General features: G+C 51.3%; 1 protein-coding gene across 3 annotated transcripts in view; it reads left to right on the top strand.

Moving 5' to 3' along the window:
* Window positions 1–18895, top strand: part of SH3PXD2B (SH3 and PX domains 2B) — an 80377-nt gene that overhangs the window by 21665 nt on the left and 39817 nt on the right. For all 3 annotated transcript variants that reach the window (XM_075056384.1, XM_075056383.1, XM_075056382.1), the window contains exon 3: window positions 15053–15128. In XM_075056384.1, the coding sequence (XP_074912485.1) occupies window positions 15053–15128 (76 nt within the window). The remainder of the gene's footprint in view (window positions 1–15052; window positions 15129–18895) is intronic.

Genomic DNA, 18895 nt, shown 5'->3' with positions numbered 1-18895 from the left:
CCGGGAGTGAAGTTGTGCCCGGGAAGAAGGGAGGGGTGGTGGGAAGGTGTTCTGAGATTTCGTTTTATTCTCTCATTACCTTACTCTGGCTGATCTGTAATAAATTGAGCTAATTTTCCCTAAGCTGAGTCTGTTTTGCCCGTGACGGTAATTAGTGAATGATCTCTCCTGTCCTTATCTCGACCCGCAAGTTTTTGTTATATTTTTCTCTCCCCTGTCCAGCTGAGGATGGGGGAGTGATAGAACGGCTCTGGTGGGCACCTGGCGTTTAGCCAGGGTCAACCCATCACACTATTTCGTAACAGGAATCTTGTTTCAACACTTTGGGGATTTCTTTTTTCTCCAGGGTTTATGGAGTTCAGCAAAATTCTGCGCAGTTGCGTGTGCAATGTACTTCGTGGTTTCACCCTGCCACAAAAATAAATCACCAGGATCTCGCTTTTAGACAGCTGGATCATGAAAGACAGGCCGTTGCGTGACCAAGGACAAGAAAAAACCCACAGCTTCCTACGGTGAGGTTCCTGCTACAAAGCACCAGTGACTATTTTTTCCTCTGTGCCCAGACTGCACTGAGAGCTGTGAGCTTAAGCACCATATGCAGAAGTATAGAAATAGTGAATTGCCATAATCAAACTTTAGAGAAGAAACACTTTCCATTAAATAAGGAGTACTTCTGCCTGTAGAAGAAACAGCCAGTATTTTTCCAGCAGTGCAGCAAAGATCTTCATCATTCTCCTCTCTCCCTCCACAAAGAACACGTACAGTCCAACGCACTTCAGCCTAGTTAAAAGTTGGCTCCTTAATTTTTTCTCTCTCCAAATGTCTCCCATTTATAGCTTTCCAGCATTTGGCAGCCGGGAGCCAGCCCATTCCCGTGCGTGTTAGCGCCAAGGCAGGTCAGTGGAGTTAAAATTGGCTCTAGCTGGCACCCTGACTAGCTGCTGCATTCTGTGCCTGGCAGCCGAGCGGGGCTGCGAGCTGCTGAACGCCGTGCCTGCCTCTGGAAACGGCAGCCCATCCTCCCCGAGAGTCGGCGTTGGATGAAAGTTCTCAGGGCCAGCATACACCTGGGGTGAGCACGGCAGCACCAGGCAGTGCCTGTCTGCAGTGGAAATAATTTCCAGTTCTCGTAGCTAAAGCCTTTTTTGAGCAGCTGTTGGGAGCAGCACTCGATGTTTTTTGGTTTGTTGCAAGCTGATGGCCAGTGTTTGCCCTTTCCCTGCGCTCTGAGCGTGCAGCTCCGCAGGCTGTGTGTGCACCCTCACCAGGTTTCTGCAATTCTCCCTCTTGGCTCCGGTGCAGTTTTGTTTCTTGCTGGTTTGCTGTGAGCCACGAGGGCTCCTGCTCACCTCCTGGCTCTCATCTCCGTCTGCTCCCATCAGATGGTCCCTTCTTCTTCCCAGGCTCATCGCCTGGCACTGCCGTGGTGGCCCCGTGGCGAAGGAGGGCTGGCTCCTGAGCCCGTGCTCTGTTCATTCATCCCTGTTGGCACCCCTTGGTCTCCTTCTCTCTGGAAACTTGGCAGAGCAGCCGGCAGAGACCGCATTCGCAGCCTTTGCTTCTCAGCCCTGGGGGAAGTACGTCCCACGCGAAGCATCGCTTGGTGGGTGCGATCCAGAGGGGAGGCTGTGCTGAGTGTAACCTGTGGAGGAGACAGAAAGTTGGGGAGGTTAAAAGTTTCAGCTTATTGGGGATGGAGCTAAGATCTCTTGCTGGTAATCTGGTGTGGTTTTATTTGGTGAGGCTTTCAGCAATGTGCTGCTTAAAAATTGTCCTGTAACACAAAGTGAGGGGTTACACCCCTCTCCCTGTCTCAGGGGTGAGCTAATGCCCTTCCACTCCCCCACTACTTAATGAAAAAGCCCTGGAAATTCAGCTGCCCCATTCCTGGGAGGGCTGAGCAGGATCCCCAGGAGGGCAGGAGCTCACTGGTGGCCCCTCTCCTGCCCGCTGCCCATGGGGCTGGTCCCTGGGGGGTGCCCAGGGCTCCGCTGCAGGTGCCCACCCGGACCCGGTCGTGGCCGGGGGGTTTTGATGGGGGTTACGTGGGTCTGGGCTGAAGCAAGCCCCAGCGACTCTGCCGTGCTCTTAATCAATCTAACGCAGCTCAGCTTTCTGGTGGAAAGACCTGCAATTTATACCATGTGGTAGCAGCCCTGGATCTGAAACGAACCAGTTTCAAGCTGACTGATGCTGCCTGGGGCGGAGCTGAGCATGGATAGCGGTAAATCAGTGCAAAGGAGTCTGTATCTCAAGAGTGCTGAATTTTTAGTAAAATGGCTAGGACCCATTTATATTGCTAAATCCGCATGATATAGTACAGACCATAGCATTCACCACACACATACCATGGGCATCTAAGAAGTGGAAGCATCTGTGCAGTTTTATGGTGAATGGGAGATGGAAATAAGAGCTGGGAGAGATAGAGGGAGATGGTGGATCTGGGCTTGTCCTGCCCGTGCAGAGGGAGGTGATAAAGCTGAAGGGACAACGTGTTTTTCTGCAGCCGTAATTTCTCACTTCTTTTCTGTGCCTTTCATGTGATTACATCAGGCTGTCGCAGGTCTACCACAGTGCTGTAAATCACCACTCCCGTGCTGGCTGTTGAAGGCGCTTTCGGTGAAGGATGTCTTACAGTCTTGGAGTCCCCTTGCAAAGTGAGGTGTGGGCTTCTGCAATGATCCCCCTGGGGTCCCGGTGGGCCTGGGGACAAGTGAAGAATTTAACCACTTGTTCTCCCTTCCCAGTGCTCTGCTCCATGCGGGAAGTGATGCTCCTTTCCTCTTACTTTCCTTGCATGGTTTGTTGTTTTTTTTTTTTCTCTTCTCCTGTATGCTGTCCGCCCTGTAGCTTGCCTGGCTCCTCATTCCCATCCCTGGGATCCAGCACAGACTTTTCCTGGGCATGTGGCAGGCATCCTGTGCGAGGGACGAGGAAGTGCCAGCTGCAGCAAGACTGCTCCGTTGGCTGGACTAGGGGAGACCTTGCGGGGAGAGAAGGATGGGTGTGCAGGATCTGCCCTTCCTCCATGATTCATGCCTTCCAGCCGGCCGGCAGCGGGGAGGGGGGACCTCGTTAACCAGAAAATAGAGAGGGGAAAACGTGACGTGGTGCCAGCGGGTGAATGCTGTAGGGCTCTGGCAGCCATCCCGTCCCCTCCGTGGTGCCATGGTGACTCTGTGGTTTTCCTGCCAGCAGCTGAGGCTTTGCTTCTCCACCGCCGCAGGGGTGTTGCAGTGCTGTGGGATGCATGGCACCCCTTCTGCTCGTCTTCCCATTGCCTCCTGGCTCCCATACACCCTTGGGCGGTGAGGTGCTGCTCTACACCCTGGTTTATGGTAACTTTTATATTCTGGTATTAGCTAGGAATGCAACGTGAGCCATAACCTACATGAAAAATGGTCTCCTTTATGATCTGGCAGCATGAGGAGAGCCAGCATTTTCCCTGTCTTAATTTCACCTCCCTGAGCTTTTCTGCCTTACTGGTAGCATATCTTGAGGCCTTTGCAGTAGGGGTGAGTCACTGAGTAGTGAATTATAAATGATGTTTATGACTGTCTTTACATGGCAGCATGGAAATTAGATCTTGGAGATTAGGTTTGGGAGGTGTAATTAAGGTTGGTGAATTTATTGTTTTAATACTGCCTTTGATAGAATATTTAGGGTTTGGGCAAGAAAAAGCTTTTGTTTGAATCTCATTTTTCAGTGCTGATACCATATGAAATTAACCAAACCAGGTATTTTTTAATATGCAAGGTGCTGTTGTGCACCTTATGGACAATTCCTTGTGCTCTGGTTTTCCTCTGCAAGCTCAGCTTACTGATCATTTAACATCAGCTGTGGTCTTGACCTTTTCAGAGAGGAAGAAGATATTTTGCTGTAGCAGACTTTGAGAAATGCCTCCCTCGATGAGTGGTACGGGACCCCTCTGGGGCTGATCCCCCCTCCCCAAGCTGGCAGCAAACCAGCCCATGTACCTGCGAGCTTGGAGTGGTCTGGGAGGGCCAGGAGTGAGGAGGGTGGAGGTGAGACCTCTCCCTGTCTTGTGCTGCAGGCAAAAGTTCAGTTGGTCCAACTATATTGTGCAACTTCACTCTCGAGTAGGTGGACAGCTTGCCCCAGGCACTGCAGAGCCGTCTTGATGGCTGTCGGTGGGGACTGGCTGAAGTGTTCAGCCTCGCAGAGTGCAACTCCCATTTTGTTTTTTTTTTTTTTGTTGTTGTTGTTTTTTTCTTTTAGGAAAAAATATTGCTGAGAAATTTTGTTTTTTAGAAAAGTAAGTTGTGGGTCTTCCTCCGCATCTGAGAATTTCTGCCTATAGAGCTGCAGCTGGCAGTAGGCATTGCCCCCTCTCCTGCCCTGGGGAGCACTGGGGTGTGGAAACTGCCAGCACCTCTGGTAGGAGCCCAAAATCTTGGAGTTCTCACCCAATCTCAGTGAACAGAAAGTTGCAATCCCGTATTTTTTAACTGCATGCATACATGCTGAAAATGGCTGAGGAAATGGCCACTGAAGAAGGCTTTATGTCGGACATGCAGAGTGCCAAGCCAGCTGGGAAGCTATGCAGCTCTTCAAAATGGTGAGGTTTCTTCCTACTACATTGGGAGGAAAGTTAGTGTTTAAATTTTAGCAAGGAAAGAATCTCAGTTCAGTATGTGTAAAATGTTCTCTTGGTTTTTCAGTATTAATTTTTTTAAAAAAAAGCTTTCTCCTTGATGAGTCACTTAGAACATAAAGAAAATAATTTTAATTTTAGCCATTAGGTTTTACCGTTCAAATTGCAACATTAATTGAAATGGATACTTGTGTGCTGATCTTTCTTCTTGGCAATTCAGCATTTTCCAGTTCCCCTCCTCTCACCCTCCCACCCCTCTGCCCACCTCCAGGAAATAAAAAAGTCCAGCTGGAAAGCTCCCAGGGAGCTTTGAGCTTTCTGTCTGGGGGGTGACTGCTTTCCACCTGCCAACAGGTGGCTGCTTTAAGCCCCAAAACTGTGGTGGTTTTTTTATCAGTCAGTGAATTTGGCCAGAGGCTTGTCAGGTTTTCTCTCTTTGTATCTCTGTGGTGAGATTACACTTAGAGAGGAGCTCTAAGATTAGGGTGCTGTCAAGGTATCGTACTCCTTAGAGGTTTAGTTATGCTGGAAAACCTTGGCATTGCTCAATCTCTGTCTATCCTGGCTGGATCCTAAAAAAGCAGGTGCAGTTCAAGGTATGTGGTTTGGGCTGAATTTTGTGTGAAATCTGCATTCTCGTGTTTAAATGCACAGAAAGCAGCAGAGTTGCTGCGCTTTGCCTGCTGCTGGGGCTCCTCCACAGTGCCTCTGTGTTCGCTGGCTCCGGGCCCTAGCAAAGGACAAATATCCCGGATTAGGATGGCGTTCCCCTTGGAGTTGCATTGCATCTTGCTTTGTGCGGTCCCAAAGGCTCCCCGCGGGGCTCCCCATACCCCACTCCACGGCTCGGTGCTCGCTCAACCCTTCCCTGTTAAGTGCATTAAGTCCTCCATAAGCTGCAAGGGCCGATCTCCTCCATCAGACATCACTTAACGGCAGCATTCTGGTTTTGCAATAAGCGGAGTTTCTCGGCGAACTCCGGCCCTCTGGCGAGGACTGTCTGAATCAGAAGTGCCCCGAGTCCTTCTCCTGCCGTCGCGCGGGTGGTGGCGGTGCCAGGCTCCTGCGCCCGCCCTGGTGCTTCCCCGCAGCAGCTGTGGGTGTGCGCTGTCTGCAGAGGATTCCTGCCCGGTTTCGGGTTTTGGGCACCCCTGAACTTGGCATCTTCAAATCCCACCCTGTCTATAAATGGAGGAATACCAGGGCAGTGTGCTTCACGAAGGAGATGCGCTGCTGGAGGAGGAGGAGATGGGGTGGGGATGCTGGTGGGGATGCTGGTGGGTTCACGCAGGAGCTGGGCTGGTTCATGCTCTGCTAGATGGAGTTTTATTGTCAGGTGGGAGAGGGTGGAAAGGAGCATGGTCATGGTAAGGACTAAAGTGTATCTGTTTCATACAGAGACCCTGGTTTTGGCAGTTAAACCTCAGGGGGTTGCGGTGTCTCATTTTCCACCTGTGTAATTGCACTGGCTGCCATGGAGCTGGTCTTGATGGACCATGAACCCAAGCAGAATGAAATCCTCCCTCACACGGAAATAAAAGTCTCTCCACATTGGCCTTTCTGCTGACTGTGCTTGCTTGGAAAATGGTTGGGTTTTTTTTGTTTACGGAAGGAACAGCAGGGAAAATAGACGGTTAGCAAGAAGTCTGATGCAAGAGGAGGCTCATGAGGCTGGTGTTTCTGACCAGCAGCGCTCTCCTAAGTGTAGCACTGCAGTTTTTGCAGCCCTGCCTGTAGCTCAAATGCCTCCTCCTTTGTCTCATCACGTTTGGGCCTGCCACAGATTTAAAACTTTGCATTAATTTCAGGGAAGGAATGTACGCCGGTCTGCTTCTCCTCATCTGCTGGAGTGGGGAAGGTTTCTGGGAAGGGAGGGGTTGAAGAGAAATCAGATCATGAGCGGTTTGGAGGAGAAGCTAGGGACAAGTCATCCTGAGTTTTTGGCAAGTGTGTAGCTCAGAGTGGGGTGGCATGTGCGTAAAGTCTCTTCATGACCGGTCACTGAAGCCTTGACTGGGGGTTGCTTCTTGGTGTGATCTGGTAGAAGTGCTCGAGCACAGCCCTCCCCCTTGCTGCGCCTCGGCTGCTCAACACATGAAATAGGGCAAATATGTTGGTATTTCTCCACTGTTTTTCCATTTCCTCCACAAAAGCTAAATCTCATGACTTCCCAGTCTTCTGAGCACATCTACATTGGGATGCTAGAGAGGAGGATGTGGGTGAACACGAACCGTCCTTGTAGCCTTCCCTACGGCTGCTGCTGCCGCGACAGCTCCGGCGATGGTTGTGGTGGTGGTTCTGTGGTCTTTGGCACCAGGCTGGGGCAGGTGGCACAGCTCTTCCCTGCTCCCATGCCGAGGCTCCTTCCAGGGATACTTCCCCGTGGGACACAGCCCCGGCTGAGCTGGAGGGACATTCCCATGGACAGGATGGGGAAGAGGAAGCGGCCCAGACCAGCATCACCCCTGGGTATTGCTGCTTTGTTCCCAAGCACGTCCACCGGCAAGAGTCGTTTCCCATGGCTGGGTCATCATGGTGAATTATGGATGCTGTACTGGTTGTTTGGTAGAGTTAATGCTCTGCTACTGGTGCCTGCATGGAGTGCTGCAGCTTTCAGTGCTCATCTGTGCAGTCTGGGACCTGCCTACCTGGCCTGATGCCATCTAGAGGCTGCAATTATCAGAAATTAAGTGGAAAATGGATTAGGGAAGTACTGTAAAGAGAATGATGACTTCCAGGATTCAGCACCAATGAATCAAACATAAAAAGTAATGTATTTTAATCACCAAAGAAGCAGATAGAGGGATCAGCAGCTCTGTGAGGAGGCTGTGTAAACAGAGATTGCTTGGTGCTCTTCTCCAAATTTGAGGTTTTCTTTTTCTCTTTTTAAACACTAAACTCTTTACTTAGTCTCTCCCAGAGATATTCTTGACAGGCTTACAAAAGGAGGGAAAGCAAGCAGTGTTTTTCAGGAGTTGTTTGGGCCATCCAAAAATGGATGGTGATTTTGGATCCCACTATCTCAGGGTGTCTCACCTGGGTTTTGGGAAGGTGCAGCTTTGTCTGCCCTCTTGTTTCCTTCTGGGTGCCTCAGAGTGGGTACCCAGAGCTACTTGTAGCTTTTGAAAACATACAGATTTTGAGTGTCTTAAAACATGATTTTTTTTTAATGCTCTTGGAAATGCGCTTTGTAGATGAGCACAAAACAGACACAGAAAATGCTGCAGGAGCAGGGTCTGGCTTGATCAGAGAGGAATCTAGCTGGAGACGAGGGTATTTATCTTTGTTCTTCCATGACTCTTTTGCCTGTCTGCTGCAATTAGCACATGGTGTTTGTTGTGATGGTGATATCAGCGACAAGAAACTCCCATTCTCTCATCACTAATGAACAAACATGATAACCTTTTAGTGATTTCTGGGGATTTAAGTTTCGAGGCTGGATGATAAAATGGAAGGCTCCTTACACTGAGGTTACTACAGGCTTTTAGAGGTTAGGCGCTTGGGGCCAAGTGCCTCCTTTGCTGGGAATCCCAGCAGCCCCGGTGAGCATGCAGTGCCTGTCGTGGTCTTGATTACTTAAGCTGGAGCTGAGCACCACTGAGGTTTCTGCTCAGAGAATCAGTGGGTCCTCGGGCTGGAAATGCCTCCTGTCCTGGGGAGTGGAAGCTTTTCACCCGGTTGGTTTTGGAGGACCGTTGCACTCGGACCAAACCTAGGGATGCGAAGCTGCCGTGTTCTCCAAGCCCCCGCGTGCAAGCAGAGCCTGCCAGCTCCGAGGGTTTGGTCCCTGTGGTTTACGGGGAAGCACCTGGGGTAGCACAGACCCGGCAGTGCCTCGGTCGTGGGGCTGCCCGGGGCTGGGGGGTGCAGCCTGGGCGGAAGGATGTGTCCTGCCCAGCCCCGCGCCCGCTGCCCTCTCCGTGCCAGGGAGCTATTCGCAGGCACCAACGTCTCCCTCTGTCTAATGCTTCCTGTGATTTCACAGGAAATTTCTCTTGCGGTGGCAGTTGCTGCCAATTTGTGTAGCCCTTTTTTCTCTAACCTCAGTGAATTCTTTTTTGTCTATTGCTGAGTGATGCTTCAAGTTCTCCATCAGGTTTTCACAATCCAGCCTCAGTGATGCCATTTCCTAGGGCTGAGGAGGTCAGGATTGCCTCTGCCTTGTAATGTGTAAAATGCACTTGAACTGATCCCCTGCACCAGAAGAGCTGGGACTGGGGACAAACTGTGGTCATCAAGGAACCACTCAGTGGTGCTGCCCTTCAGCTCCCTTTACTGTCTTGGAACACCCAGTTTACTTTGGCCATTGAACGGGCATTATGTGGTGCCGCACCAGTGGTGTCCTTCCCCATGCTTGACCTAAGCTTGGCATCACCGCGCTTGGGATCTGAGCTTGCTCTGTGCCGGTCCTTCTGTCTTCTGGGCTGTTGTGTTTTCCCCCCCTGTTTCTTCACAGATAGTCCAGGGTGATGCAGGGAAGGTGCCTCTCGTGGGATTGCAAAGAGACTAAACATCAGTAGCCTGTGAGCCGCTGCCAGATGTCGTTCTCTTTCCCAGACTATCTGCTTGGCAGATGTTCCCCAAACCAGCTGCCTGCAGGGCACAAGGGTGATTTGATCTGCAGGAGCACATTTGCAAAGTCTCTGGTTCTCGGCACGCAGCCGTGTCCCTCATCACGTCCCCATGGGGCCAGGGTGCTGCCGTAACGGCAGGTGATTGCTGGACCTGCGTCCCTTTCCCGCTGCATTTGGGGATCAGTGGGACGCTGTTCCCTGGTGGATCAAATTTGGAGGAGGGCTCTTCGTCCCGTAAGAGACCTGACTAATGCAATGCCCTGCTGAGCGCGTGGAGGTCAGGGCGAGCGGTGCATGTGAATGTCCCCATCTGGAGTTCGACACCGCGGGGACAGTGGGGCACACAGTGTGCCTGGCTGCCCGTGGCATTTCCCCCTTTCGTGAGGGATGGGGCCGACCCGGAGTTTGAGAGTGTGGGATGAGAGCAGGCTTGGCTCAGACCCATCTTTCCCCCATGGCAAGCTGCTGCCTTCTCTCAGCGGGAAGGCTGTTGCTCTCACAAAGAGTCTCCTGTGATTCTGCCACCGTGCACTCAGCCGGACTCTGAAGCCTTTTGTTGAACTTTCTTTTTTTTTTTTTCTTTCCCTTCGGGTGGTTTCAGAAGCTGACTTCTCTGCTCCGGATAACGGACATGTCTGGTGGAGGCATGGATTAGGTCAGCTCACTTGCTAGACCAAGAAGGAGGAATGTGGTTTTACGCCGAACCTCCGTCACGCAGGCAAAGCAAATCCTGTCAATAGGAGAAGGGGGGAACTTCCCTCGCCCCGTGCCTGCGATTACAGCTCACAGCCTGGCTCCGACATCGGCTCCTGGTGTTGTGCAAGAGTGGAAGAGTTTGCTCTCCTCGCCTGGGTATTTCATCACCCCCCTGCCTGTGCTGGTATATCTTGCTGTTCAGCGATGTGAACTACCATCCCCTCCATAAGTTGGCAAAGACTTGCTTTCTCTTCTGCAGCCCTCATACGTGCCACGCAAACCCTAACACTCAGTAATGGAGAGCCTGGGCTTTAGAGCAGCTTGACAAAAGCAAATCCCACAGTACTCCGGCTGCAGAGGACTTGCTGCAATAGTAATCCTGTGCCCTTCTGGTTCATCATTATCGGGGGAATGCAGGACCTCTGTGTTTACCATTTCACCCTGACATTTTCCTTTCTGCCAGATCAGAGTTAAATGAAAAAGAATTTTTTTTTTTCCTCACCTTTATATTTTAGAGGGGAAAACTTTTCTACCTTATTGTGGAGAGCAGAGGAGAAGCAGCAAAACGATGACACACCTTATTACCTACTGGCATTTGGCTTGAGGGTTTGGTTGTTGGGGTTTTTTTTGCAGAGACTTCTCAGAGTTTGATTCTGGCTGGGGAGCAATACGGCCCGCTCGCAGGCTGTTAGGCCTGGAGCCCTGCTCCTCCAGCAGATGTATCCCTGTGGGGTTACGCTGTCTGCATGGTCTATCCCTCTGGCATTACACCACGAGCTCTTATTTGGGCAAAGCCCTTCCTGAATGCTCTGCTTCCCGCAAATACTGCTGAGCACATACATTCCCCTCTCCCTAGGATCCCCTGCAGCCCGCAGCACTCTGATTCAATTAGGATATTATCTTCTGAGTTTCCTGTTAATGAAGAAGCTGTCTGCCAATGTGTTAGCTGTTGCTACAAAGCTGCTTTTGAAACGCTCCCTCTCTGCGGGTGGCCCTGCCGGCGTTATCGCCTGCCCTGTTAATGGGCAGCTCGGCCATGGGGACAGTGTGTTCCCACGGCGTGCGTAGACCTTCAGCCATGAAAGACTGGCTGCCCAGACATTTCTGGGTTAATAAGAAAAACAGCTAATTGATAAGATAAATTGGTGATGGAGAGAAATGTGCCGTATTCTGACGTGCTGTTGCGGGGAGCCTGGCTGCGGGTCGGATACGCTGCTGGGGCATCTGTGCCCCAGTGCTGGCTTAGGGAGCCAGGGCCGGCAGCGATGTGATCACCCTCCCTGCTGCAAAGGAATCGGTGAAAAGTGTGATACAACAGTTTCCTGCATAATAAAAGCACACCAAAGTGCTGTAAACTGCATCCACTCCAATTCTTTTTTTTTTTTTTTTTTTTAAGGATTCTGACACAAATACTTAAAAATAACCTTGGAAGGGGAGAAACAATAGACTTATTGTTTCTTTTTTTCTTCATTTTTCTTCCTGACCTGGCTGAGTGCATTGCTGAGAGCGAGACTTGGCTTCTCTGCACTCTCCCGTGCTCGGCAGGGAAAGCTGTGCTGCGTGTCTTTCTGCCTCTTGCCTGCCCCGTCTCCCCCTCTCCCCGGGATCTTGGATGGCTGGGCAAGTCCTCCCTTCTGGGAATGTGATGTGAACAGTTTTGTTTGGAGCTTGGATGGAAACCCTTGCCGCTGAGATGATTTGTGGGAGTCTCCCCGTGCCAACCGCCTCCCTTCCACAATTCCTTGCCTGCTGGGGAGCGCGTTTCCCTGCCATGGCCAGGGAGAAGAGTGCTCTCCCAGGATACCTGCCCTGCCCTGCCTTGTCGCTGGTGTGCCTCGGTTTCTGCAGACCGTCTTCTGATGCCTGTCTGTGTGTTCCTCCCCCAGGGCCTGTGGGGTTGCTGCACTTTTACCTTTTTTCCCATCCCTTTTCCAGAGCTGTGCCTGATCTCCTTGGCTTTCCTGGGCAAGAGCAGCGTAACAACCTGTGTTGTAGTCCCTGTCCTGCAAAATCAGCAGGAGCAAGATGAGCCAGAAAGGATATAGGGAGCCTCAAAACCTAGAGACGTGCCAGCTGCCTTCCTCCGGGTCTCTGATGGCATCCCTCAGGTCTGGAGCTGACCTTTTCCCATCGCTGTTTCATGCTTTTTTTGTGTGTGTGGTGCTACGGAAGAGCCGTCAGCCCATGACCCACGGACTGGATTTCTGCAGATGTGTGCTCTCGTATCTTGCTAATGCAAACTGCCTGCCGTGGTTACAGCCGGCGCTGGGCTTGTTTTCTTTGGAGTCGGTTTTTTAGCTGTTCTTCAACCACAGGCTTATGCCTAGTAAAACTGATGAACTAGTATTTGCTGCTGCCTTCTCCGGAGCTGCGTGATGTGGCAGCCAGGCTGGGTGGGATCCATGAGACCAACCCCTCTGCCTTGCTCCTTCCCCACCTTCTCTTCTTTCTGTACCTGCCGGAGGGTGCTCCAGGCACCTTGCAACCTCTTTTCCTTCCTCCAGCAAGAGGAGAGATAGCAGCTTGTGTGTGCCCAGGCATAACGGTACCAACCCACGGCAGGCGGTGCAGGGTCTGGTCTGGCTGGGGTGTTGCTGGTGGCTCTGGGCTGGACTGGAGCGGAGCAGGGTGGCTGCAGCGAGAGGGTCCCCGCGCCGTCTCCTGCTCGCTGAGCAGCCGCTGCAAGAGGCACTTTCGGTCAAGCAAAAGGAAACGGAGAACTTCTGGGCTGAAGTTCTGGCCGGGTTTGGTGGGATCACATGGTTGGGAGCAGATTTGGCCAGAGTCACAGCTCAGGCACGTGCATATGGGAGAAAACACAGCTTGCACCGTTTGTGCCTTGGAGGCTCATAGTGCTCCCGGGAGCGAGAGATCCTCAGCTCGCATTCAAAACCGAGAGGAGGGGAAAGCTTCCAGTGATTCAAGGATTGCGTTGCTTAACAGCAATCAGATGTGTGGCGTTTGCAACTTGTTTTGCTCACCCTTCGCCAGTCACAAGCTTTCCCGAGCTCTTACCCACAGGAAGAGCAGGGCCGGAGGCACCTCTCCGCCGTAGTGCAATACGGGTGTTTTACAGGGTAACGGGCATGTGGTGTCATCCTTTATTTTCGCGGACTGAGGGAAGAGCGGGAGGCCGTTGTGTGCCCAGGGAGGCTGGGGAAGCGGTGCTGCCCTGGGAGCCTGCAGTGCCTCGGGGAGGCGAGTCCTCCCTCGGCCACACTCGGGCTCGCTTTGTGGCTGCTGGTAACGTCACCGCAGTCCCTGGTTATTGCTGACTCTGGACTAATTTTCTTTGTTACGAACTCTTTCAGATTTGTTTTGAGAAGGAGCTGTAAACACGGTCCCTTTGTGTTTAGTGTCATCCTTGTTTTGAGTTGTCTTGTTTTCATTCTGAAGAGAAGATTTGAGAGCTGCTTTTGGTTTTCCTGTTGTCTTTGGGAGTGCTGGGGGAGTTTTTTATTTCTTCTCAAAATGTAGGAAAAATGCCTCCTTCCTTCTGCCCCCTCTCCACCAAACCTCAAGAATTTTATCCCGGTGCATTGGAGATCCAAGAAAAAAAAAAAAGCAAGTGTTGCATGAGCAGGGGTTCGCAGGGCTATATTGACAAAAAGGGCTTTGCTTTGGCATTACAGCACTTTAAACGAGTGTGTGCAGTAGAGGAGCCCACAGCCCTTAGCTAGAGGAGACCTCCTGTAAAAAGCATGTGGAAAAATAGGTGCCAAAGAACAAGAGCCATGAAAACCAGGGAGCCGGGTGGGACACACGCCTGGAGGTGTCTGGACCCTGGCGTTTGGCCCTGCACGGACGCCCCGTGGTGAAGGGACTCCTGAAGTTACATGGCAGAGCAGCAGACAAGGGAGCACGGCGTGTGCGTCTGGCTGCTCCGTGGTGCCCGTCCTCCTGCCAGGCTGGGCGAGGGCTGTCTGCAGATGCCTCTCGTGGGATGAATGGCGAGGGCTGTCTGCAGATGCCTCTCGTGGGATGAATGGCGAGGGCTGTCTGCAGATGCCTCTCGTGGGATGAATGGCTCGGGCTCTCCGGTTGCTTAGTTTCCTCTTTGCAGGAAATACTTTAAATATTCATTAAGCCAGAAGAGAGTGGCTGTTTAGACTTTTGTAGGTGCTCAGGACACTTCCTGGGCAGGTTGTCTCCAGCACTTGCTTAATTATTTATGCAGAGCTCCAATAGGAGAGGGCAAGACCCCTTTCAAATACCCTGGGGACCAACGAGCTCTTCAATGACAGAGCTCAGATCCCTGCCCCAGAAAAAACAAGGGAAGGTTTGCATCTCCCTCCCCTTCCTTCCAAAGGAGGGATTATCTGAGTGGTTGGATAGATGGCTGGGCATGCTCTTTCTCCTCCTCTGCCCTGTGTAAAGTGCAAAGCCCAATCCAAATGGTGTTTTCCAGCAAGACCAAGTAAAGCAAATGCGGAGGACGTGGATCCTGCCAGGGCATCGGTATTAAGCACTGTAGCAGCTGCAAGGAAGCTGTGCACATGTGCCGAAGCACCAGTGCAGCCACGCAGCGAGAGCAGGAACTGGTTATCACCTCTCTTTGCTGACTAAACGTACTAAGTGCAGTTGCATCAGTTAGGAAATTATTTGTTTAATGCTGAAGATCCCATAAAACATCATCCCTCAAAGCTTGCGTAGCACAAAGCATTCCCCAAACTTGACGTATAACTTTATGGCCCTTTGCAGGCAAACATGAGTTGGTGCTGTGAGTCCAAGTCAGCTGTAGTCCAGGAACTGTGTCAGTGCTGTGCTATGCTTGAGCTAATAAGCTTAAAATATGCCTTTTTTGAGGAGCTTCTGAGATCTAGTGAGTGAGGTCCATCAGGATGAAACTTAGTAGTTGCAGAAATGCAGGTTACATAAATCACCCATGCTGAGCAGAACGAGCGTGATGAGCAATATCGGTGGTGAGAAATGTCTTGAAAATAACAGTGGAGATGACGCTAACTAAGGTCTTGTGCTTCTGGCACTGCTCTGGATGTGCTTCCCTTGGTGCTGTGGGTTGCTGTACCCTGGCTGATGGTGCTGTGTACAATGTCTCAGGACGCTGCTGGTTAGGAGAACGGGCTTCGCCTCCTCCTGGGGAGAGTGGCCTTGTGTCGTGCAAGTTAATCACTGGCTTTAATCACCTCTCTTGCATGTCCTTTTCTAGATGCAAATGCTGGACAAGTTTCCGATGGAAGGAGGGCAGAAGGACCCCAAGCAAAGGATCATCCCCTTTCTGCCAGGTAGGTGAGCGGTCTCCAGCGAAAACCATGCTGGTTTTGGCATGGCAGGAGCTTTTTCCCAGTCTGTGTGTGAGCATACATGTGCTTTAGCTCTTATCTACTGAGTCATCTGAGCAATAGCAAGTTCTTGGCCTGCACCGTGTCCATTAAAACATCTGTATTTGTTAGCAACGTGCCCAGCGAGTGCTAAACCCCTCAGTCATTCTCTCTCCCTCCAGAAGTCGTTAGTGGAGGACTTCAGCTAAGCAAGCCCTCTTGCACAGCTTCTGCCTGGAGCAACCCCCACCGCAGCCTGCTTGTTTTCGGAAGGGGCCTGGCCAACATGGCAGAAGGCTGAGGATGGTGTGAGGCTCCCCAGGAACTGCTCATACACTGTTTTTCCTCCCCTGTGTAACTCAAAGGGCCATCCAGAGAGCAGGAAACAACAGTTGTATTCCACACGTTAAATCAAGCTGATTGACAGCCTTGGCTTCCTCCCGTGGTGTTTGGGACTGGTTGCTCAAAGACAGGATTTCTGTGGCGTGACGTGTGCCCTGCCAGCCCAACGTGCAGCTGAGCGTTTGTGTGCCTGAGGAACAGATGCAATGGTCCGTTGCAGACTTTGTGGTGTGGGGGATTGCCTGTGGCTGCCCTTTGGTGCTGCTGCTACGGGGCAAAAGAGAACCCTAATATGCCTTGCAAAAATAACCAGCCTGAAGGGGCCCTGGGAGGCTTTCATGCACCCATAGCTAATGGCTTTGACCACAGAGTTGTCTTTACTCCCACCCCCAAGTAGCTAATGGGCATATTTAGAAATGTCATGGTACCATAATCGCTTCCAGTGACTGTCAGGTCCATTTAGTGCAGCCCTTTGTGCTGTGCTTTGCCTCCTGGCTTTTCTAGAAACATAAAGGCATTTAGTGGGCTTCATTTTTCTCTGACTGGCGTGAAGAAAATCATTTACGCCCCTTTCTGATCAAGAGAATCTTGTCTGGGTTTCCCATAGCGGGATTTCTTATTCTGGCTTGTCCTTGCATTGTAACATCAGCAAACAAAGCACACCTGACATTAATACAGCAGAAAAGCCCTTGCTATACATGCACTCCTGCCAGCAAGGAGTGGGGAGGAAAAATGGAAGCCAAATTGGCCAAGGCCATAACTTGGAAAAATTGGATGTACAGTTTGGCCGTGCTGCACTCACAGAAAATTCCCACCAAAATTCTGCTATTTTTGGAAGGCAGCGATCAGGCTTGGGAAGCGTGGTTGGAGCACTGCTTCTCACAGCACACTCATCAATATTTGTTTCTTCTTCTTGGTGTTGAAATAGTTTCCCTTCACTAACAGGCATGTCACTGGGATTTCCATTGGAGGAAAAAGGGGGTTGAAGTTGCTGGAAAATAAAGCCTGGCTGTTGTGTAAGAAAGCAGTTTTGGGGAGTTAGGATGACCGTCCTCTAGAGGGGCTTGTGCATTTGTCTCTGTCCTCTGCACAGGTATTTTCCCTTTTGCTCTGGTCTCCTTTTTGCAAGGATTAAATAATACTGTTTTCAGAAGTAGTCACACAATGACTTGGAAAACCGCTAGTCCATGCTTCTCCCAGAAATTTTTCTTTACGTTTCGTTTCTGCAGTGGCTTGCGACAGCTAAGAAGAGAGAGCCTATTGCCTAACAGCTGGTACCTGCAGCTTTACCACTTGTACTTTCAGATGCCAGCAGAGGGCAAGGGGTGGTCTGGTGAGAAGATCCCAGCACAGGATGGCGTTCTCCCTCCGAGCAGGAGGTAGCCGCTGGAAAGAGATAATCTTGCATCTACCTGTCCTCATGGGGCAGCTTCAGAAGCCCTCTTGCTTCAGGGAATTTGTGTTATTAAGAAGTGGGAATCATGTTGCCTTTGCCCTCCTGCCTTTGCTGCGCATCGTGGAGTGGTCAGGAGCTGGTGGCTTTCTCCGGAGCAGGACGGTGAGCTGTACCTCCCTAGGGAGATGGCTTGCAAGCTGTGTCTGCTTCTGAAAGAGGACTTCATTGGGGGTAAGGGAAGGCTCTTTTAGTAGTGGCTGGGTGTGGTAGAGGATGTGCAAAGCAGTATGGAGCAGTTCTTGGTCTTCCCAGTTTGGGAATGGCAGTGGGGTTTGTTACTTACAGCTGAACCCAAACTTCGTCTCTCTCTGCCTAGGGGTGCCATCCAGGTGAGCTCGGTGCAAACAGCCTGGGTCTCTTTCTCTGCAAAATGTGGCGCTCTCAAAATGCTTAGACTTGCTAGGGTTTTGATTATGTTCAGCTTCTGTGAGTACTGTAGTTTACTCCCAATCCCATTTTGAGCAACATTTTTAGCATCTGAATTTCATTACCGGTGGAGATTTGGCTCCAGTGGTTTACTGACAGTATGCTGCTTTCTGGGAAGTCCGTTGTAGAGTAACATTAGACATTGCGGCCACTGCAGTTCTCAAAAATGTCTCCTGTGACCCTGTGCCTCCTGCAGCTCTGGCTTTCTTAGCAAACCCCTAAGCGTCCCAAACTCAGAGTCACCACCATGACCTGAGAAGGTGCCATCTGGGTTTGTCTGTCAGGGTGGTTTCCTGGAATGGGAAGAGAGTTCCATGATTACTCTGTAGTTATAATATCCAGCCCACGGGAACTCTGTTTGCTTTGTGTTGCTTCGTTTTGTTAATGTTTGCTTCGAGGATTTGACTTATTGGAAATTTCTAGAGACTTTGGGTCTTTTGAAGTAGGTCTCTGATGGTATCAGAAAATGCTCTCGTAAGTGCAAGTCCTTCAGCCCACTCAGCTCTTCTGAGGTGGAGTCATAAAGCTGGCTCCTCTGAAGCGGAGCAGAGCAATTGCACTTGAGGTTTGGGGCCAGGGGTTGTCCCTTCCCGGGGGTTGGCACCACGCTCATCCCGTAGCACAGCTTGGTGGGGTCCGGTTTGCCCTGGCAGGATATTGCAGCGCTCCTGCACCGTGCCTGAAAAGCCTCTGCCGCCATATAGGGGAATTTGAAGTGGACTCTTGGCTACTTTTGCTGGCTTCGAGCCACCGGCACGGCCTGCTTAGCTTCACGTGGTGCTGAGGATGGCCCCTCGAAACAGCTCGGGTGGCACCCAGCCCATGCATGGCATCGGCTGTGGTCCCTGGAGCGGAGTCAGGAGCAGTTGGCGAGAGAGAAGAGACCTGTCGCTGCCCTGCCTGGGGGACGTCGTGCTGGGCAGCTCCGTCCTCGACTGCGGGAGTCCACGCTAAGGGTTACACGCGTGTTGGCTGGGAGATGGTGGTACGGAGACCCCAGGAAAGAATGAACTAAGAAAACAAATGAGCTCAGTTGGGCCCGCTGTGTAAGGGCTGTGCCAGATCTTTCAGGAAACAGCTTTTATAAGGAGAGTGGAGCCTTCCAAACTTCGTACAGCCCGAGTGGCCTGGAGCAGATCCTGGCCAGTCTGCTTCACTGGAAACGTGAGCCTCAGCAAGGAGGGGTTGCCTGAGGCTGAGCTAACTTTGGCTGTAAAATTGCTTTTTAGGAAGCTTTAGCTACAGACAATAGCAAACTCCCAAGAAGTGAGGAGGAGAAAGGGAGTTCGGTGAGATCATTTTAAAAAGCAGAATTATGCCTCCTTTCTACTCCCTTCCCAGCCTGCTAACCTGCTTGGTATGCGCATCAGTGCTACCCACAAACTTTGGGGCTTTTCTCCCAGAACAACTGTGGGGATGCTAATAGCTCCCCACAAAGGCCCCAGGAAGGAGGTGAAGGAAAAGTCATCCGTTTTCCAGCTACAGTACCTGACTTGCTCAGTCCCAT

Source organism: Buteo buteo, chromosome 24 (assembly GCF_964188355.1).
Source record: "Buteo buteo chromosome 24, bButBut1.hap1.1, whole genome shotgun sequence".
In the NCBI taxonomy this organism is placed as follows: Eukaryota; Metazoa; Chordata; class Aves; order Accipitriformes; family Accipitridae; genus Buteo; species Buteo buteo.
The sequence above is the reverse complement of the archived record's forward strand: the minus strand, read 5'-3'. Positions and strand labels throughout refer to the sequence as shown.